The 15,989-nt window shown below is 33.8% G+C and overlaps 1 protein-coding gene across 1 annotated transcript; it reads right to left on the minus strand.

Annotated features, from left to right (window-relative positions):
- Positions 1-7,686: 7,686 nt before the first annotated feature.
- LOC143054798 (uncharacterized) lies at positions 7,687-13,903 on the minus strand. Its single transcript, XM_076227853.1, has 3 exons — positions 13,746-13,903; positions 9,555-9,712; positions 7,687-7,998 (listed from the first exon to the last, which is right to left on the minus strand). Exons 1-3 carry the CDS (start codon positions 13,877-13,879, stop codon positions 7,853-7,855), a joined length of 438 nt encoding a protein of 145 aa, XP_076083968.1. The 5' UTR covers positions 13,880-13,903; the 3' UTR covers positions 7,687-7,852.
- Positions 13,904-15,989: the final 2,086 nt, after the last annotated feature.

A 15,989-nucleotide genomic window follows, 5' to 3' on the forward strand; every position in this document is an offset into this window, starting at 1 on the left:
CTATACATATATCGCTTTAAAGCTCCGCCCACTGCCTGACTGAGTATTGTATGATCTGTTTGTTTTCAAACATTTCTGTAGAACAATAAGAATCACACCAATTTTCTGATAACATACACCAATGAACAACTGTTACCGTCTTTTCTATCGATTTCAAAACTTGAATGTATAGAAATATCGCTGTCATCCTCAAATACGTTAATAAAGTAATACAAATAGACAGAAAATACTGAAAAAAAACCCAAAAAAAACATTGATTAACAAAATTTTAATCAGCTAACCGAGTCCCTGTGACAAAAACAACCATATCAATTTCAGCATGCATGTTAAGTGAATGTCAAGTCTGAAGCGTAGGACAACTCGTACACTCCTGTTTCAAATTGGACAATGTTTGTTTTTACTGTTGAAATAAGTTTTTTCTTCTCGAAACAGGTGTTATAGCTCGCTTAAAGCTCGCATACACCTTGTTAATTCCTAGCCTCGTACAATTGCAGCTGATATTTAACGACACTAAACAGTTATTGTCTGTATGTGTGTGGTGTAAATCAAATGCGAGTACTTAAAATATTATGAAATCTGTTGACGTATACTATACTAACTACAATCAAAGTATATATGCAGATGCAATAATATACACATGCGGCTTCTCGAATCATTTCGCGCTGAGCATGTATGAAATATTTGCTACAGTACGTCACGCAACCAACAATCAATCAATCAATCATTCAATCAATAAATCTATACTCTTTATAAACTACAACTATTTTTATTCACAACTCAAAGACAAATTTAAATCTATATATAATAAATCAAACTTTTTATTTAGCTGTATACATTTACCACCAAATTATCCGGTTGCATACGAATATAGGTCAAAGGTATTTATTCATGAATTTGTAGATAATTCATCCTACATTTTATTGCAGTAAAAAGTATCGGGGTCATAAACATATATCTTGAGTATTTCAAAGCACCATAATTTTTTTATTTGGGTTTCAACAGAATATTTTGGAAACTTAGGGTGCAAATTGAACTAAGACTAAAAGAGGGAAATCAATGGTAGTACAGTGAAACCTGTTGAAACCGAACCTCTTTTGGACTTAAGATTTTGTTCGGTTTTGGCCGATGTTCCAGTTGATGAGGTTCACAATGCATATGCGTAACGTCATCACATTTGATATTATGGTGCTTTAGAACATGTTTGGTTTAGATGGGTTTTCGGTTTATACGGGATTCGGTTTAGCTAGGTTTCACTGTATTAAACCTATAGACAAGATGACAAACGCAAATGCAAACAACTTTTTTTTTTGTAATGGACAAATCATTATGATGCTTTTTCAAATCTCGTCTGATTCCATCAAAAGATTAAAAGAAATCTATGATTTTTTTAAAATAAAAACATATATAGCTACTGCTTGAAGGACATGTTTCTCCATAACAACATCTGTATTACTATGGGTATAGCAAACAAGTCCCTCTTTCTTTTATTTTTGAAATAAGAAGTTTTCGTGAAAAGAAGCTGGCATTATTCATTAAACGTCACTCTCCGCTTTCTCTAAATAATTCAAAGGAGTAGGTCCGGTAAGGACTCATTTTGGCCTCAAATTTCAGTTTCATCTGACGAAAGATTTTGACCACTTTTTAAAGACTTAAGTGTCTATTTCACTTGATTTAATTAGTATAAGTGAAAGATTTTAACTGATTTAGTCATTAAAAACGATCCGATTCAAGCTCAAATATGAAAAATCTCTCAAATATGCCAAAAAAACGTCACTTTTCAGATGGTTATTGTCAAAAATGAAAGTGGCCGCATCTGTGTTCATCCACAACCTTTATATATGTTATGTATTATCATAAAATACAACTTACATTTCAATATTAAGGATGAACACGAATGCGGCCACTTTCGTTTTACAAGAAAACCGTCTAAAATTTAACTAAAATGATAGAATGTTGAAGATTTCAGTAATTTAGCATGACTTAATGGTGCTACAACCCGATATATGTGCATTGTATTGTCAAAAACAGCCCATATTTATGTAGCAGAAGCATTCAACTGTCCAATTAATAACTAAAAGTTTACATTTTAACAATTTTGTAAAACTGTTATATCAGTGGCGTAGCTTGCATGTATGCTCAGATGCTCAAGCATCCACATCATTTTGACCAAAAAAAAATAAAAATAGCAGCAGTTTTACTCGGAAGCATCCAAATGTAACAAGGCTGAAGATATGAGGATAACGTCCAGTCATGCCTGGTCTTTCATTAAGGATAATTTAGTTTATGTAAACACGATAGTTGAATCGCAGAATAGTGTTTCAAGTTAACTTTTGTTCGTAAAAAAGTCTGCGTCATCGGCTAAGGCAGCAACCAACTAAAAACTGGAAACAAACTTTTTTTCCAAAAAAATCCATAGCCCCCCCCCCCCCCCGAAAATCAAATGGTTGCTGGCTAAGGCAAGCGGAGAAGACTGATACGCAGACCCGTGGACATGTTTTCATCTGAAATTGAACCTAGTGGAGTGATGCCTTCTCATTTGACCATAGCAACTAACAACTAAAACACCATATCCTGATATCGTTTCTTGCGACATGGTAAACGACGTGATAAAAAAAATAAACTTGTAATAGATCGTGATAAGTCTTAGGCTTATGAATTCCAGTTTTTATCTAGGTTCAAATACTAATTTTATTTTCAATCAGTAAAGAACAAAGATCCAATGTTCCCCGCCATGCACATTTCATGTCATATTTTATCTATCAGGGAATAACTAAAAAAACACTTTTTTTCTTTTTCTTTTTTATTTTCAATATCTTAAGCAGTGGCGGATCCAGAACTTTTCCTAAAGGGGGGGGGGGGCGCTGACTGACCTAAGGGGGGACCCGCTCCAGTCATGCTTCAATGATTCCCTATATAATCAACCAAATTTTTCCCACGAAAAGGGGGGGGCGGCCCCCCCAGGCCCCCTGGATCCGCCTATGTTAAGTAATAAAAGCTTCACAGTAAATGAAATGAGATTTCCATTACAATTTATATTTCAAAGGGTCATAACTGGTGAAAAATATTTGATCACGACTTATTTTCCAAATTGTCAAAGACATTGCTAATTATGATATGAGTTTCACTTAATCTGACAAGAATTGTACACATAAGAGTGCTAACAAGACCGGACGATCGGACACCCGGTATTTTTATGTCTCCTGCAACGCGTTTAGTTCAGTAATCATGGTAATCAAAAATCAAAAACCCAAGGTTGAAGACTCAAATTCCTGGAAAAAGAAGTCACTTCAGTTCCTATCTTCCGAAGTTCCAAAATTCTACAGAAGTGCCGCTGTAATGAGGTCCGTTTTTTGATATGTCAAATATAAGATTGGGTGGGAAACTTTACATCAAATTAATATTTATGAATTGAACGATGATAGTTTCGAGGAAACAATAAAATTTGGTTGAAAATATAAATATATGTATTGGTGGGTATTTTGAATTTAAACAAATATCTAACTAGTGTCGGATTCTGGGGGAGTACATGTGCTTAATTTTCTGCATAAAAAGGTCCAAAAAAACATCCACATCGTTTCAACCCTGGATACGCGCTGTATATTTTGGGGCCAAAAAGGGGTCTTACCGGACCTACTCCTTTGGTTGATCCGTATACAAACACCGTTACAAAGTCCCTAATCAGTTTCGCAGGATTCACTTCATGGCACTTAGCTTTTGCTCTTGTTCAGATATTACTTTAGATGAAAAAGAAAATGTCTCATGATAGTTTAAAAGTAAAACGATTATCAAAGATCTAAAACTGTACTCGATTACGCCGCCTTCCGAGCGAATACTCGATTACTCCGTCTTCCAAGCGAATACTCGTTTACTCCACCTTCCGAGGGAAGACTAATTTGGTCTGTCTTCTGAGCGAATACTCGATTAGTCCGTCTTTTGAGCGAATACTTGATTATTCCGCCGTCCGAGGGAATACTCGATTACTCCGCCTTCCGAGGGATTACTAGATTAGTCCGTCTTCCGAGCGAAAAAATCGATTACTCCGCCTTCCGAGCGAATACTCGATTACTCCGTCTTCCTAGCGAATGCTCGATTACTCCGTCTTCCGAGCGAATATTCGATTACTCCGCCTTTCGAGGGAATACTAGATTAGTCCGTCTTCTGAGCGAATACTAGATTGCTCCGCCTTCCGAGCGAATTCTCGATTGCTCCGCCTTCCGATCGAATACTCGATTACTCTGCCTTCCAAGCGAATACTCGATTACTCTGCCTTCCAAGCGAATACTTGATTACTCTGCTCTGTCGAGCGAATACTCGATTACTTCACCTTCCGAGCAAATACTTGGGTACTCCGTCTTCCGAGCGAATACTCCGCCTTCCGAGCAAATACTCGAGTGCCCAGTCTTCCGAGAGAATACTCTATTACTCCGCCTTCCGAACGAATCCTAGAGTACTCGGCCTTCCCAGCTATTGAGTACTCAGCCTTCCGAGCGAGTACTCGATTACTCCACCTTTCGAACGAATACTCGAGTACTCCGCCTTCCAAGCGAATACTCAAGTACTCCGAGTTTGTCTGTGGGTGAGTAGAAGAGAGGGTCACTTACAATTTTCTGTACGTTTGAATTATTTTATAAATATTGGATTAACAATCAAGCATCCTGCAATATTTATGACTAGGGTGTTAGCATGTTCACAATACCAAGAAACGACCATTTTGTTCAGACTAAAAATACATGTATAGTATCAACATTTTGTTTCCATTTATTAGGACTGACTTGTTTCACGATAAGTTAGCTAAAAATAAATATAATAGAAAATAAATACAATAAAGACACTTTTCATCAAGGAAGAGTGAAAATATGAAAACAAAAAAATTTGCAACATCCGGTAATGAACGAAATATGGGATTTACTTTTCTCTGAAACAGGAAGTATATGAATAATTATTACAACCAATTTGACAGAAAAAACTTTATACTTAATGTGATTGATTAACGCTTTTTTCTGGGATAAACAACTGTTCGAATAAATTCATTTAGAAACAAATGTCAGTTTTTAAGAATTGTGTTACTACTTTCGCTCGCTTGTTTTATTAAAAAAAAAACGCGGAAGATAAAAGAAAAAAACCCATTAAAGACGCTTGTTCGAGATAAACTGAAAGTATGTTCAATTCAATTGAATAACGTCGTAATTACTAACAAGATCAAATACATAGGATTCTAAAGACTAAGCAAAACAAAACCCTTCAGAAACCAGAACTATTTCTAGTAGCTCCGGAAGGGTAAGTACAATAAATTTACTCTTTGATACATAATCTATTATTACCAATTCTCTTTTTTTTTAAGTTATCATTTACTGTTTGCAAAAAATAAATAATAATTCAACAATATATATTACAAAGTGAGGTCTTTGGTGTGAAGTATACATAACAAGTTTGGTATTTACAGCCGATTTCAACGAGTATGTAGCTAAAGGTAATATGTTTTGTTAGCTTGCTTGCTAGCTGAACCATGAAGCCTTTGTTATGTTAGGTAAACTATCCTCCTTTAAGTGTAGACTAGTCCGACATATAATCAACCTATCTGTCTGTATGACTATGCTACTTCGAAAGGAGGGTGGTATATCTTACCTAACAACGACTTCACAGTTCAGTTACTGAGTTAGCAATTAGCAAGCAAGCTAACCAAAGATATTACCTTTACCTACACACTCAATGAAATCGGCTCTAATCTTCTGACAAGTGTTGTGTTTCTTTCAGGAGAAGTTAGTCGCAGTCAGAATGAATTTCTCAGTAGAAGAGAGACTTGATAAATGGAACAGCGAAGAAACAAACAAATATATAGCTCACAATATATTTCTGGTTATATATTTTATAATCGGTTTTGTCGGCAACTTAGTAGTACTGCTTGTATACAAATTCAGACTCACAAAAGAGAATGAAAGTAAATATTTCATCCCTATATTAGCGTTCGTGGATTTGATGGCATGCGTCATAAGGTCACCGTTCGACCTCTGGAAAAACTTAATGCCAGTAAAGTATACGTTTTTACTAGCTTGTCAAATAATTTGGTTTTTCTTCGATTTGTTCAGTTTTTTGTCAATATTCCTGCTTGGTCTTATAACATTTCAGAGATATTTGAAAGTGTGTCGACCATTTGGATCACAGTTAACTCTTAAACCTAGACGTATATGTCTTTTTGTCATTTTCATACTATCGTTTTCGATTTCTGCGCCATTTGTGATGTTCGATGAAACTCTCGAAATACCAAACCAATCTTTGAATATCACTGGGTATATATGTGGAGCTAACGTTATTAATAGCGATTCATTCCTCTCGTTTATACTATATCCAGCAATCGTAATAATAGCTGTGATGATGGAACTTGTCATTCTTAATTCGTTAATTGCACAGCGAATGTTTACTGTTTTAAGAAACGAAAATAAAAGAAAGGCAAAATCATCGACCCAAAATTCAACTGCAACATTTTATGATTCTAATATCAACGAGTCAGAAGGATCGACCAATGAAACGTTAACAAATCCCGGAGACGATAGGACCATTAACCATGCAAAATCGACCAACCAAACAAATAAGCCGGATCTAACAAATATGCAGAAAGAAAAAGATCACACGTCTGCATCTAGAAATTTTTCCTTGATGATAATGGTAATCAGCATTGCATTCATTATATCATACATAATTCAGATAGCTTTCCTATTCTCGATGGTCAACGATCGCTATTTCTGGACAAAACAAACCGAGGCTGAGGCGAGTGCATTTAGATTTATGGATCAACTAGTGACAGTCAATAATATTGTCAATCCGTTTGTCTATGGATTTTTTGACAAGAAATTTAGACATGCAGCTAAAAGTTTATTTTGCTAAACTAATGAAAATGAAAACTTATATAAAGTTGTACACATGTATATGTTTATAAAGAGGTATACAGTATATATCCTTTGTAAAATTCTTATACGTGTAACTACCTCCAACATTCAACCAACAAACTATACTTATTCTATAGGATGGTTCACAAGTATCTTTAAAAGTAACTGCAAGTAGTCCTTTGTTAGTTTATGTATTATTGTCATTTTGCTTAGTTTCTTTTGTTTTTCATTCTGACAAATTCGGAATCAGACTTTTCCAGCTGAATTTTACTGTTAGTATTGCTGTGTGTTTCTTTTTCCCCTCATTGGTTATAGGTATTGTGGAGGGGGGGGGGATCTTACAAACATGTTTAACCCTGCCAAGTTTATCTGCCTGTGACAAGTGAGGAACCTCTTGCCTTTGTTAGTCTTGTATTGATCATGTTAATTATTTTTAATTTTAGTTGATTTACATATGTTTTGGAGATTAGTATGGCCTCCATTATGACCTGTTTTTTTTACACTTTGGTCAGGTTGTTGTCTCTTTGACACATTACAATTTCCATTCTCAATTTAATTAAATTAAATCTTTTGTTACTTATTCTATGTTAAATTATAAATGTACATTCTTTATTTTTCTATGAGTATAATATATAGTATTTTATTTTCCTCAGATTACTTTTTAAAAGGATTTACGTTTTAATATTTGAATACCATAAAGGTCAACATCTCTCAATGAGGATATCCCCAAAAAAGTGGGAAAGTTTTCAGAGTTGAACCGTTTTAGCACAGTGTCAGATACAGGCATACAAATTTAAAAGAATTATTCATGATTATAAATCATTTTAATGTATTAATAAAACATCTGTTGATAGTATGTAACAAAGTTAATAATTAACACAGAGAACATAAAATTCATCCATTAACAAACAGTTAACGTTAACACAGTTTAAAAATCAGGCACAATAAATACAACACAGCATTTAAAATCAGGAGTTATAAAATCCTTCTTTTCTTCTTTGTTCAAATGTTTGTTTATCATGCATAGATTTATCAAGTCCTATCTTGGCCTGTTCAAATGAAGGATCCAGTTTTAATGTCTGTGTCATGTCTTTAATGGCTTCATCAAATCTACCTGAAAAAAATGCATAAAAATATGTTATAGTGATGGTCACACAAGGAAGTAAACAAGTATAAGGAAACAACCATTTAGGGATAGGGGGGAATGTTTTTTTCTAAAAAAAATATTATATTAATTAATCTCCAAAAGTTTCTGGTCAAGCTATTTCAAATAATTATGACATATGGCAAGGCGTTTTTTTTATTTGTTTTCCTACGACCGAATTCGTCCCAGAAAAAATTTTAAAATAGCCTTCCTAGACGTCATAATTATTTGGACTAGTCAAGCAGATGACAAAAAAAAAATATTTGAATCCTGATTTTCCCCATATCTTATAGTGTCAAATTTTTATGAAAATAATTTGATTAATAGTGTTGAAAAATAAAATAAAAATGTTCCTTGCACACAACAATAATAACCTCCCCTCCTTAAAGTTAAACATTGCTCCGTTAAGGGAGTTCGCTTCTCAGTTTCAAAGTAATTAACTTTTCAAAACACTATAGTTTATATTGATAGGGAATTAATAAAGGAATCCATAGAGCCAAAAAAAATATAGGTCACCATGCTTGTTTTTGAGATATTACCCATTGAAATTTTGGCGGGAAAATATTCTCTCTTGACTTTTCATAGCTTGACCATTGATAAGTTGAAGTTCTCAAAAACTGTTCTACATTTGTTCTATCAGGTTGTATGCAAATTTGGTCAAAATCACAAAATTGAATTGTCAAGAAAAGGCAAGTCTTCTGCAATCCATGAAAATTGGTACCCACAAAATAACTAATCAACAGTTAAGTTGCTAAACATGATATGTTAACATCTCCTTCATTTGTTTTCTGATAGATAGTAGTGTCTCAATACAATCATACCACATCCTAGCAGGTGAAGAGAACTCATTATATCTGACTGATGTGTGCAAAATTTACCTATCTCATGTGTGTACAAACACATACATCTACATTGCACATGTCATATACAGATAGATAAATATATATATTGCAAAGTGCATTACCCAAATTTATGAGCATATATTTATATATATATAAGTACGTCTGAGTCAGTGACAACTCCAGTGGCGGATCCAGAAATTTTCATAAGAGGGGGCCCACTGACTGACCTAAGGGGGGCCCGCTCCAGTCACGCATCAGTGATTCCCTAGATAAGCAACTAAATTTTTTCCCAAAAAGGGGGGGCCCAGCCCCCCCCCCCCCCCCCTAAATCTGCCTCTGAACTCTACAACAGATTTATCCATCGGATCACCAGCAATGAAGCCCAGGTGGTCGTGTGGTCTAGTGGGACGGCTACAGTGCAGGCGATTTGGTGTCACGATATCTCAGTAGCATGGGTTCAAATACCTGCGAGGGAAGAAAAAAAAATTTGCGAAAGCAAATTTACAGATCTAACACTGTTGGGTTGATGTTTAGACGAGTTGTATATATATATATATATAATATATATAAATAGTACCTTTTCACATTGTGACAAATGATTGTACTTTGTGTATAAACCTAGTCTAGAAATGTCACATGATAATCATGTTATAATTAACTGGTACACATTATTCTCTGTCTTACCTAATCTATAATGTATCATTCCCCTATTATAATAGGCAAAAGTGAAGTTAGGGTCAATGGTCAAACAGGAAGTATAATCATTTGATGCTTGGTCAAAATCCACAGATAAATATCTCAGGTATCCTCTATTATTATATGCTGAAGCAAATGAAGATCTCCTGAAAAAATCAAAGGGATTCAAATCACTAATGGACAAAATGATGGAAAGATTAGAAATTCAAATCATATTTTGATATGGTACAGGGGTTGTCCCACCAGGCAAAGTAAGCAACCTAACTGCCCTACGATGCACCACTTTGTGCTACAGAAGCTCCAAATTAGGAAGCTTAGGTTTACCTTAATATTTCAGTCAAATTCCCCAATGTTTTTTATAACTCTTGATCTAAAGGAATCATCTTTATTATCTTATATTCAATACAAATGTTTATAAATAAACTCATCATAGATCATCATAGATACCAGGACTAAATCTAGTATATAAGCCGAACGCGCGTTTCTTCTACAAAAGACTCATCAGTGATGCTCGATTCCAAAAAAGTTTGAAAAAGGCCAAATAAAGTACGAAGTTGAAGAGCATTGATGACGAAAATTCCTAAAAGTTTTGCCAAATACAGCTAAGATAATCTATGCCTGAGGTAGAAAAGCCTTAGTATTTCAAAAAATTCAAAAATTTGTAAACAGTAAATTTATAAATATAACCATATCAATGACAATTCATGTCAGCACAAAAAGTGTTAATGCAGTGTTACTGTACACCAAAAGATTAATAATATTAATATAAAAATAAGAAGATGTGGTATGATTGCCAATGATACAACTCTCTACAAGCATGACCAGAGACCAAATGATGTAGAAGTTAAAAACTAAAGGGTCACCACACAGCCTTCCACAATGAGCAAAATGTATCATTTCTACATAAAAACTAAAGGGTCACCATACAGCCTTCCACAATGAGCAAAATGTATCATTTCTACATAAAAACTAAAGGGTCACCACACAGCCTTCCACAATGAGCAAAATGTATCATTTCTACATAAAAACTAAAGGGTCACCACACAGTCTTCCACAATGAGCAAAATGTATCATTTCTACATTGTACAATTGTTTATTCTGACATACATTTGTAATCATTTTTTAGGTTTGACAACAATATTGTATTAAATTGAATTTTTTAATCCGTCTACATGCTTATATATATACCGGTATATATTAGTTATGTACATATGTATGTAAGAATGTTGTTATAAATGAGTAATTTATCAATATGATTGACATTTTGAAGCTATTGCAGTTAACATGGTTATGGCAGTTAAACATTGTTAAATGTCCCTGTTTGTTGAATTAGCAGTTGTCAATCTGACACCAGTACGTTAACCTTATGATCATAAATAAACTAGCCAGCAGATTGACAAAACTTAAATCATTGTACATACATGACTTACGTCTAGGATGTCAATGAACTGATCTAAAGATATTTTCAATTGTTTTATTGTTTTAACAGTTCATTTAGGGACGACATCAAAAGTTCAATGAAGGATAAAAAACTTAATTCACATAGTTTTTTTCACTGACACCCCCCTCTTAACTTAATTTGGGAAAAATTGATTGACCCATATGGATATATGTAAAAATCAATGTCGGATAACCAAATCTTGCAGCTGTTCACCCCCCACCCCCAAACTATTTGAATTAAGTTTTTTTATCTTACATTGATCTTTTGATGTCGTCCCTTATACATACAGACATACATGACATAGACATGAGAATCATTGAAACTATATTTCAGTTTGTATAGATTTATATTTAAAATTTATCAGCGTATAGCTAACATGATTATCAATCTGTCTACTTTCTGTTTGTGAGGTCAGTGCCTTGAAGGTTGGAACAATACTAATTCTAATCATTCCTAAAAACTCAAAAGCTATAATAAAGAAGTCACACAAAAACCTGAAAACATATACAACTTTAGATTTTTTACATTTCTTTCCTTCATACAACATACATGTGTTTTAATATACTAGTCGTGCTAGTAGAAAAGTAGTCTCAGAAGTACAAATGAACCTAAGGTTCATCATAAGGAATTGAAAATATGGCCATTTTTACACCTCAAAATTTACTATGAGTACAGACAAACTGGTACATCTACAAAAGTTTTAAGGCATGGCAGGAACTAGATATATAAAAGCCGTCCTACTAAAAAGCGCCCCGGGAAAGGAAAAAGCGCCCGGGGAAGGAAAATTAGCGGCCGGGAGAATAAAACAATAATATTTTATATAAAAGAATAAATAATCATTGCTTGTTTTGTCCTTAATATAAATGTGGATATGATGCCTGAAGTCTAATATTTTCGCAACTGCATGGTGAACACTTTTTTATGCAGATGCTGATATACATTTATTATATCTTTTTTATGAAACTAAAACTGTTTCAATGGCTATGCTTATCAAGGTTTTAATGCTTATTTTTAAATTTAAACCAAACTCCTGCTTTTCAGTCACCCCCTTGTTTTAACTATGGTACATGTATAGTACTGCTTTATTTGCTGATGTATTATGTGTAAGTTAACTCTTTTAATTTTGATTAAATTAATATTTATCTGTGAAATTTAAGTTGTTTTTTTTTACATTTTCATTTTGATATCGTTTTTGAAAAACTTGCCTTTGATGTCTTACATTTCATTAATCTTCCGCATAAACTGTGATCCATTATAATCAGTCTTTCGAAATAGTATTCATAAATTATATTATTGTTAAAATTGAAACATTCATACTTCATGTACTTGTTTTATTACAAATGTCTATTATCTGAATTTGAAAATTACTTGTCTAAAATTAAAAACAATTAATGTGCATAACTTATTTCATCAACACAAAGTTGTCTCATGCCAATAAAATATTTAAATATTTCCCTGGGCGCTTTTTCTTCACCCAGGCGCTCCCGGGCGCATTTTAGTAGGACCCTATAAAAGCTATACATGTTATATGTAGTATACATTTCAGAAAATTAAAAACTTGTCTTGATTTACGGTACATGATTTAGATGTCCAGTTTTTTTTTCCAGTCTGCAGAAGATAGCAAAATAAACAAACAGAATTTCATTTGATAGGGTCCACTCAGTTAGGGAGCTACCATTTGATTTTTATGGGGGGGGCTAGGATGAAAAATTTTGTCCTGCATTTTTTTTAGTTGTAATCTCTGTGCTGCCTTTTTATTTTTTTCACTCTATTCGGTCCTGCCTTTTTTTTTATTAGTTTATCCTGACTTTTTTTACCTAAATTGTCATTTTTTTGCAAAGTGTCTCATCCTGCCTTTTTTTTTTACTCAAAACTCCTGTCCTGCCTATTTTTTTCAAATTTTATCCTAGCCCCCCCCCCCCCCCCCCCCCCCCCCATAAAAATCAAATGGTAGCTCCCTTACATAGTTTAAATCACCTATTGTATGCAGATGTCTATTGTCCATTTAAATCAATACTACTCACAACATTAATTACATGAGGAGAGATTCTCAAACCTCTTTCCCAACTTAGTTTATTTTGACACCTTCTGCAGTAGTCCAAATAGATATGACATCTTGAAAGGCTATTATATTTTTTTTCTTTGACGCCTTACGTCAATGAAAAAAAATATGAATAGATTTCAATGTAAGACATGTAAGACGTCAAAGAAAAAAATATAATAGCCTGTCACTTTCAAGACGTCATAATTATTTGGACTTCTTCTGCAGGAACGAAAAAACTGGAAAGCAAAGTCTAGTAAAGTTTATTATTTTCAATAATTTATATATAATCTAGTTCTTGTCATCCCTTAAAAATTTTGCAGGTGCATAGGTTTGTCTGTACTCAGAGCATCAGAGTAAAATTTGTGGTGTAAATACAGCCATATTAGCCAAAAGGTTATGATGAACCTTAATACATTTTTTGAATTCACTTTACATGTCAGTTTGGGGTAATACTTATACCAATGATTTTCTATAGTATTCTACAGCTGTTCTAAAAGTTCTTATTTACAATCTGGTTTTCCCATTTGAATACATGTACAAATGTACATGTAATCAATGTAGCTATATACTAATACCAGAGACATATATATGTGTATATACATGTATGTCTCTGCTAATACCGATAGATAGATACATAATTTCTCTCCCCCTTTTCTGATTTCCCATCATCATGCATTAAACGTCAGATACATACAGGTTGTTTTCTGTTGAAATATCGAGCTTTGCTCGTTTTGCACAATCAATAAATTCGCTATATTTTTGTTCTGCTTTCTTTCTATCAATCTTTTCTAAAAGTTTTGCTTGTTCCAAAAAATTGATATATTCCATTCCTACAGAGTTTGTTCCCTTTGTTTACATTTAGGAACCAAAACCGAATAGCACATGAAAAAAATCCGGATGGTCTTAATTTTATTTTTAGGGAGCTATAATTTGATAAAAGTTTAAACTAATATAAGGAGAGGCTTGAATGACATCCTGCATTTTTTCAGTGTTATATCTGTCCTGCCTTTTTATTATTCCCTATTCGATACTGCCTTTTTTTTATTAGTTTATCCGAACTTTTTTTACCGTTAAATTGTCATCCTGTCTTTTCAGTTTCAAACTGTCTAGTCCTGACTTTTTCAAAACTCACTTGACATCATTACCCCATTACCCCTTTTTATAAAATGAATAAAATTAAGTATCCACCAGAATTAACTGGAAGTAAAATGTTCAGTGTATAGATATAGGAAGATAAGTGGGCCGTAACTAGATTGTTTCATATGATTGTCTTCATATCAAATTGTTTTCACTGAAGTGTCTTGCAAGAAGCAAGTTCTCTTCACTCTCTGATGTCGCCCCTGCATATTTTTCGTAATCCATATTTCTATTTTACTTTTGGTTTTCAGAGTTGATGGTCTATTGTTTGTACTTCTGTGTCCCGGGTTTGTCTTTTGTTCATTTATTGCCCTACTTAATGACTAGTCTGAGTGTTGATTTTCATTTGTAAACGTGTAACACTGTGTAATGCTGCATGTCCACCGGTGTCCAGGCATTATGCGAGAAAATATTTTAAGAATCTACGATGCTACTGGACACAGATAAAAGTGGTCGTTTCTGCATGGAGAATTGAACTTGATATCAAAGATTACGAAACTGTCTTTCTTGTATATAAAACCATACCCAATGGATAGCAAAATTAGATATTTTCTGTAGGTGAGATATGCACAGACGTGATAGATATCTATTATAGATATGGAAAATTGAATATCTTAATAAAAAAAAAAATAAAAAAAAAAAATAATAACTGTATCATATACATAAGCGCCTGTGGATAAAACTAGATAGCTGACATGGTTTAAATTAAAGTAAGACCACCAAATTCCCGGTATCAAATCATTTGTTGAAAAAAACATCAATGTATTGCCATATAACCTTTTACATTCAAGGGTTAAATTTGCATTAAGTCGTGTTCAGACCCTTTAACATATGAAGTACACGTGCACGGGAGCTAATCGCACACAATGTCAATGTATAGACAAAAACACAAATGATCAATGGTCAAAGTTTTTATTCCTGTTCTTCATCTTGATAGTTGCTGGAGGGTCTTCAATAATGAAAGAATCATAAATACCGTAAAACAAGGTCATGCATGATATGGTCCCTAGTGTCGACTTGAGCAGTACTAGTATTTAACGTATATTACTGCACTAATGACTGTCACTATATATAAATATAGTCATGAAAAATCTCAAGTCAGCACAATACAAGACAAGATCCGGTATTAATAATTATGAGAGTTACAATTTTTGCTTTATCCTACATATCGGTCTTTTAATGTTTTGAATTTCCCTAAAACTTTAAAGTCTTAAATAACAATGAATCTATGTGTTTGCTTTGAGACCAGAATATCGTCGAAAAAATAGCTAAAAATGATTTGCGTTTCTATGTAAGAAAGAGTCCGGGAAACGCTCAGAATGCACGATTTTGCATTATTTTTCTCAGAGCTTCTAGGGGCCTTAAGCGGCCCCCAGACCCCTCGCCAAAATTTTTTCGCCTCGCTACGCTCGGCGAATATATTTTGCCTCAGTATTAAAAAGGGCTAGTTACGGCCCTGGTGCCAACGAGACAACTCTCCATCCAAATAACCAATTTATAAAAGTAAACCATTATAGGTAAATGTACGGCCTTCAACACGGAGCCTTGGCTCACACCGAACAACAAGCTATAACGGGCCCCAAAATTACTAGTGTAAAACCATTCAAGCGGGAAAACCAACGGTCTAATCTATAAGCCTTTACTCACAAACAACCGTTAAAATAAGCCTCAAAATTAATTTTACCAAAGCATCACTTGTTGCCTCGCAGTGTTGGTTTACTGGTTCTATTACAGTCATACTTTAATATCACATGTATTATATATGTCTCGGTCTATCATAAGGCGGTCCTCTTGAAATCTT

This window comes from Mytilus galloprovincialis, chromosome 12, assembly GCF_965363235.1.
Source record: "Mytilus galloprovincialis chromosome 12, xbMytGall1.hap1.1, whole genome shotgun sequence".
Taxonomy (NCBI): Eukaryota; Metazoa; Mollusca; class Bivalvia; order Mytilida; family Mytilidae; genus Mytilus; species Mytilus galloprovincialis.

What these genes read in the sequence shown, in the direction of transcription:
- LOC143054798 (XM_076227853.1), bottom strand. Translation starts at nt 13,879, where the DNA reads ATGGAATATATCAATTTTTTGGAACAAGCAAAACTTTTAGAAAAGATT. An exon ending in ATTTCAACAGAAAACAACCT is followed by an intron (nt 9,713 to 13,745) that starts GTATGTATCTGA and finishes TGATTTTTTCAG; the next exon opens with GAGATCTTCATTTGCTTCAG. An exon ending in AATGATACATTATAGATTAG is followed by an intron (nt 7,999 to 9,554) that starts GTAAGACAGAGA and finishes CATTTTTTTCAG; the next exon opens with GTAGATTTGATGAAGCCATT.